The 6,687-nt window shown below is 33.5% G+C and overlaps 1 protein-coding gene across 1 annotated transcript; it reads left to right on the top strand.

Annotated features, from left to right (window-relative positions):
- The first annotated feature begins 610 nt into the window (after nt 1-610).
- Nucleotides 611-4,785, top strand: LOC133309686 (glycerol-3-phosphate acyltransferase 9-like). The gene is made up of 6 exons (XM_061510478.1): nt 611-761; nt 2,269-2,456; nt 2,629-2,686; nt 3,025-3,143; nt 4,513-4,638; nt 4,776-4,785. Exons 2-6 carry the CDS (start codon nt 2,335-2,337, stop codon nt 4,783-4,785), a joined length of 435 nt encoding a protein of 144 aa, XP_061366462.1. The 5' UTR covers nt 611-761; nt 2,269-2,334.
- Nucleotides 4,786-6,687: the final 1,902 nt, after the last annotated feature.

Below are 6,687 nucleotides of genomic sequence, written 5' to 3'. Positions count from 1 at the left end.
ATTTCTTATTTAAATTCTTGATTGAATACCTTTGGATTTAGATATCCTGTAAAAAAATCGTAATTGTCCTTGTTGATATCACATTATTTTTTTTAAAATTATTTAAAAGTCTTTTAAAAATAAATCTTGAAAATCTTAATTGAATACCAATCGAATTTCATAATATTCTGATATTTGTTTTTTTCCTTAAATTTTAATTTTTTTTGTAAATATCTTTTTTGATCCTTAACAAAAAACACGGTCCCCACTTTAGTCCCTTACAAAAAAAATTAGTCAGTTGGTCTCTAACAAATTCAAAGTGGACCCATTTAGTTAAAATCGTGGTCCCTCACAATTTCAAAAAAGACCCATATTAGTCCATCAAAAGGACTAAAATGGGTTCACTTTGAAATTGTTAGGGACCAACTGACTAATTTTTTTTGTAAGGAACTAAAGTGGGGACTGTATTTTTTGTTAAGGACCCAAAATGGTATTTACTTTTTTTTTTTAAATATAAATATTTATTAAATGATAGAATTCAATATTGGTGAGTTAAAATCGGAAAGAATATCCCATTTCATTAAAGGAGTGAAATAGAAAATCAATCGAATATTTGTTTAACGTTAGAACAGATTTGGTCCCAAACAGAAACAGGTTGATAAGAACCTCACCAAGAACCTACCACAATCCCTGCGTGTTGCAAGAAAAAATTGGCACCTGATTCAATCCCCTCACTGCGCAAGCTAGATCCATGCTTTTCTTGCTCTCAACTCACTTTTAAGGTTTATTCCTCAATCTCAAATCTCTATCTGTTCCTTCATCCACTTCTCCATTTGTTCCGCAGCTGAATAATTAGTTGTCAATTTGATGCATGCAAGCTAACTGATTTTGTAAATTGATGATGCTGTTAATAAAATCAGAATAGTATGCTGTTCATTGAGTTCCAGACATGTCATAATTTGTTGAATGTATTGGCTTCTTAATGCTTTGTCTCATTTCACGGTGGCTGTTTGATGAAATGAGGAATAAATTTTTTATTTTTTTTTGGGGTGTACGGGTGGAGGTTCTTTCTCTTTATGAAGTGTGATTTTGGACCCTGTTGAAGCTCTTTTAGAGATTAGAATTTTAATGGGTAATTACTGTTACCAGATATTTCTAGTGTTAATTAAGGATGCTAAAAACTGGTTTTGATGTTAAATCTGTTGGACTATGGACTGATGATGTTGATGAACGCTTTTTGGTCTTAGATTTAGTATTTGCATGCCTTTAGCTTATTATTTGATTTCTGGTTGGACCATGTGTAAATGGAAACTTGGAGATGTTCTTGAGAATAATTTCTTTGTCACTTCCCCTGATATTTTGGTCTGGGATAGTATTACGTTTTTGGCTTTTAAGTGGTGTGCTGCTCATTGCTGCTTCAAGCGTTGCTATCTTGGATTTGCATAGAGATTTGGAAGCGCCTTGCTCCATACATTTTAGTATCTTTTTGTCTTTTCTGTTTTGGAGGATTTATTATTTTCCAGTTAGTTATACTTTGAATATACATGTTTCTTCTTCTTCATGACTTCATATTAGTGACTATTGCCATTGCTCAATTTAGAAGTAAGTTGATTTTTTACCGTCTCATGGCATGAGGTCTCATACTTTTGCTTTCACTTTCTCATTCTCTATACCTTACTTCGTTCTTATTTAAAATACTCTCTTTTCTGGTAAGTTGGGAATGGTTGGTACAGGAAACAACTTTGGTTTGAGCATTTTCCTTTGTCTTTAAAACATAACTTAAAAAAGCATATTTGGTAATGAACATGATTCTTGGAAAGGAGCGGACAGTGAGAGGAGTTCTTTGCTTGGATTAGTTCTTGATGCTTGCCTTGCAAATTTTCTCTCAATTACATTATGACATTGACACATTTATAGCTTCAATTTGGTGTTCTGCTCCTAGTTGTTTCAAAATAATAGCCATATCTGATATGTAGATAGACTAAATTGCCTTGCTGCATTCTTTTTCTTTTGTTTTCCCATGTTCCATATTCAATCCTGACTCTTATGTTTTGTAGGATATATAATATAAATAATTTTATAAAAAAAAGTTCTACATCTCAAATTCTTTTGCTGTATAACCATAACTTAGTTCAATAGTAATTGGCAACATTTTTCTTAATATCAAACATAATGGTTGACTATTCCGTTTGGATTTAGACCAGACTTAAATTTCTAATTTTTTTTTAAGGATTCAATTGAATCAATTAATTTTTCAGTAACTAAAGTTAAAAGTGGGTCAATTTTCAGGATCAGAAGTCTAGTTTAACCTCACCTTTCCTATTGAGAAGTCAGTGAAAGAAGTGAAAGCACGGCATGAATAGCGCTGGGTCACTCAAGTCTTCAAGTTCTGAATTGGATCTTGATCGACCCAACCTTGAGGATTACCTGCCTTCAGGAGTCACCATTCAACCAGAACCTCATGGAAAGCTTCGCCTGTATGCCTTCTCTTTTTCCATGACTTGCTTTTACTGTTATTTGGATACTGAACATAAGTGGGAAGTGAAAAGGAAGCAGTATTTTCTTCACTTGATATTTTTTCGAGAATGGAGTTTTAGTTGTGATTTTAATATTCCTACTTTTCTTCTTTCTTCTGGAAACGTTTTCCAGGCATGATTTGCTTGACATTTCTCCTACTTTATCTGAGGCAGCAGGTGCTATTGTAGATGTAAGATTTTTCCTTCATCTTTTATTCTCTGCTTTCCTGTTTTTGTTGCTTTGATGTATTGGGAATTATCTTTCAGAGAACCAACTATAATGAAATTATTATAGAGAGAACTTAATGTCAAACATGAGTTCTGCATCTTTTAAAACTGAACGCCGTTCTGGTGCCACAAATATCCTTATCTCTCAGCTTTTCAGTTTCAATCGCATGTTTGTTATATATATATATATATATGGAACCTATTAGAGATATTGTCGTGTTATATCTTTAAAGTCCCTTTTTGCACATTGGCTAGGCTTTGGTGATTTGCTCACCTGTTCAGAATTTTTTATGTTGGACAGGACTCATTCACGAGATGCTTCAAATCAAATCCTCCAGAACCATGGAATTGGAATATTTATTTGTTTCCTTTGTGGTGTTTTGGCGTTGTGATTCGATATTTGGTTCTGTTCCCATTAAGGTTAGCTTATGCCTAATGCTATGCATCATACTGTAACCATAACATCTGGCTACTGTATTGTCCACCTAGGTAATTTTAGATGCTCTTTATTTCTTGTGTAATTAGGCAGTAGGCATTGAGACTAACGGTATATTAAGAAAGGGTTTAATGTTTTTCATGTTGTAGGAGATAAAATTTTATCTCCTACACACAAAAGTGTGTGGGGCCATGTGGGATCATGTGAGGAGAAAAGAAAAGAAAATATAATATGGGCCCCACACACTTTTATGTGTGTGTTGGAGATAAAATTGAGATAAATTTTATCTCCTACAACATGAGAAACATTAAACTTATTAAGAAAGTATAATCATTAGCAAGGTAGTCAAAATTGCATGCCAAAATGTAGGATCATTCGACCTCCAATTGTTTCCACCATGTATACGACAACCCAGTTGCGGAATCGTTAATTGAATAAGATCGCACAAGATCATCAAGCAAAATCTTAAAAATAGAAGAAGGGATTGTGTGATTCCTGCTTTCTGTACATTTTTCAAAATACCCATTAGTCTGAGAAAAATGTGAATGTGAAAGAGAAGAGGATAAATGGAATTGAACTCGTAGTGGGAGGGGGAACTTTGAAGGGACCGGCATTGCGCTTGCGAGAGAGAAAATCAACAATGATGGAGCGGTCATCATCTGAGACCAAGTCAGTGGCGAAGAGAGCAATAGCTTGTGAGATGAGAGAGTAAAAGAAGGGGAATATAGTCTTTTTCATTCTGCAGAGACCATTCGAGAGAAAAAGAGAGAAGTCTTTTTTTCACTTTTGAATATCTCAGCATATCCATGTTTCTAGATAACTTTGACTAACTTCTGCTACATGTTTCCACTTTATTTATTTTCATTTTTTTATTATTTAAATTTTTAGTTTTTGACTTCACTGCTTTTTATTTTTTTCAATTATTTAAATTTGCTGTTTAAATTTTTTTATATAATTAATAAAAATTAACTGTTAAATTATGATTTATAATTCGAAGTTTTTAATTAAATTCTAATAATTATTTAAATGTTAATTTTTTTATTTATGTTAACTTATATATATGTGTGTGTGTGTCTATATATATTTATTAAATGTAATTTTAGATTTTAAGTAAGATTTTTACGATTTGTGTTGATGTCAAGATTTACGATCTTTCTATCCCTCCCGATCCTAGGTAAGAGCTGAGTTTGACAGTCACTTTGATCATTAGGTTATGATTTGAACTTTGACTTTCACATCTAATTCACCTTTTGTATTCGGCTTATTTGTCTCTCTTTGCTGTTTTTCATGTTAATGAGTTCCTTTACTGTAATCTTTTCTGGCGAAGTGATGGCATCCTATATGACCCTGCAGGGTTCTAGTGTTAACAATAGGATGGATAATATTTCTTTCATCCTTCATTCCAGTGCACTTCCTATTGAAGGGACAGGACAAGTTGAGGAGAAGTATTGAGGTGCATATTCAACTTATTCTTTCTTCGTTCCATCTTTTAATATTTAAATATTTTCTTAACATTGGTTTCTCTCTCTTTTCTTGCTGCTAAAACTGTAGTTAATGACCATTCTAACAGCATGAAATATAAATGACGTCTTTGAATTTTTAACTTTCTGGTTCAGATTGCCTTAAAGCATAATAAATTTTCTGGTCCTCAGTTGTAGTATTGGTACTGATCTATTAGAATTTGTATGATATGCTAATAATGTTTCTTAAAATAAGGTGTCTATACTTTAGGTTGTGTTCAAATTTCTGGTTCACTTTTATTTTTACTATCAAAGATGAAAGTTTTTCTCTTGAAAGAAGAAAATCAATACCCATTTAATATTCACGTTAGTTGGGAAAAGGAAAGATTGTTGAATGACTGCATTTAAAATTCAAATGATTAATTAGACTAATGGAACAGTTGTCAGATGTTCAATAATGAAAATCACTAGTGGACAAGGTGTCTTTTTTATTGTCAGAGTTCCATAAACTAATTTTGGCCGACTTATTGGTGGATATAATTCAAATTTGTCCTCTATGTATTGATTTACTTGATTGACGGATGCTGTATGCAATGGAGTGCTTGGTATAGGTTAGTTTCCTACTCTAGTTTGTCATGTTGTGTACAGTCTCTAATGTGCTCTTTTCTCCCTTGTCTGGGTATTAACTATTATTTGTCATATTAACTATTGAAAAAGGTTTTCAGTATATCGATATTGAATAATTACATGAGGAATGATGAGTATTTATACAAGAAAAAATAGCTAAGCATGACTCAGCTATGACTCACCAAACCTAATCACAATCATAAGAATGACTCAGCTATGACTCACTAAACCTAATCACAATTAATTCTAATTAATTACAATTAATCCTAACTAATAGGAAATAAAAAACAATCAACCCTAATTAATCTTAATTATTCCTAATAAATAAAAACGGAAAAATATTTGAATTTGAATTCTGATTTTCTACACTCCCCCTCAAGTTGGGAGGTAAATGTTGATCATTCCCAACTTGCCAATCAAGTCTTCAAAGGCTGGCCGGTGTAGGCCCTTAGTGAGAATATCTGCAATCTGCTCTTTGGTAGGAATATACACCATACATACACTTCCATCATCTATTTTTTCTTTGATAAAGTGGCGATCAACCTCCACATGTTTTGTTCTGTCATGGTGAACTGGATTTTGTGCAATACTGACAGCAGCCTTATTATCACAATACACTCTGACAGGTGGGGAAAAAGAGATCTTCAATTCCTCAAGGAGTCTTCTTAACCAAATTCCTTCACAAATACCATGGGCTAGAGCTCGAAATTCTGCTTCTGCACTGCTCCGGGCAACAACTGTTTGTTTCTTACTTCTCCAGGTCACAAGATTTCCCCAAATATAGGTGCAATATCCTGAAGTGGATCTTCGGTCCAATGCAGAGCCAGCCCAATCTGCATCTGTATATATTTCAATCATCCTCTTGTGTCCCCTTTTAAAGAACAATCCTCGACCAGGGGTGTTTTTGAGGTACTTCAGAATTCTATAAACTGCACTCAGGTGTTTTTCCTTAGGAGAATGCATGAATTGACTAACCATGCTAACTGCAAATGCAATATCAGGCCGAGTGTGAGATAAGTAGATCAACTTCCCCACCAATCTCTGATACTGCTCTTTGTCAACTTCTTTCCCATCTTCGATTCCCAATTTAATATTGGGTTCAACTGGAGTCTCTGCTGGCTTGCATCCAAGCATTCCTGTTTCTTGTAACAGGTCTAGAATATATTTCTTCTAAGTTAAAGAAATTCCTGCCTTACTTCGAGCAACTTCCATGCCTAGGAAATATTTGAGAGATCCAAGATCCTTCAGTTCAAACTAATTAGCTAAACATTTCTTCAAAGGGCTTATCTCCTCACAATCATTACCTGTGACAATTATGTCATCAACATAAACAATGAGAATAGCAATTTTACCACCATTAGAGTGTTTTAAAAATAAAGTGTGATCAGTCTGAGCTTGGAAGAATCCTCTTCCCTTAACAGCTTGAGTAAACTTCTCAAAC

The sequence above is a fragment of the Gastrolobium bilobum genome, unplaced genomic scaffold (genome assembly GCF_033153095.1).
Source record: "Gastrolobium bilobum isolate Gb01-03AN ecotype WA unplaced genomic scaffold, APGP_CSIRO_Gbil_v1 utg219702, whole genome shotgun sequence".
Taxonomy (NCBI): Eukaryota; Viridiplantae; Streptophyta; class Magnoliopsida; order Fabales; family Fabaceae; genus Gastrolobium; species Gastrolobium bilobum.
This window is presented reverse-complemented; position numbering and strand designations above follow the sequence as displayed.

Excerpts from the sequence above, each read along its gene's own strand:
- LOC133309686 (XM_061510478.1), top strand. The coding sequence starts at position 2,335 with ATGAATAGCGCTGGGTCACTCAAGTCTTCAAGTTCTGAATTGGATCTT. Across the intron at positions 2,457-2,628 it reads CCTCATGGAAAGCTTCGCCT|GCATGATTTGCTTGACATTT; the intron begins GTATGCCTTCTC and ends AACGTTTTCCAG. Across the intron at positions 3,144-4,512 it reads TTGGTTCTGTTCCCATTAAG|GGTTCTAGTGTTAACAATAG; the intron begins GTTAGCTTATGC and ends ATGACCCTGCAG.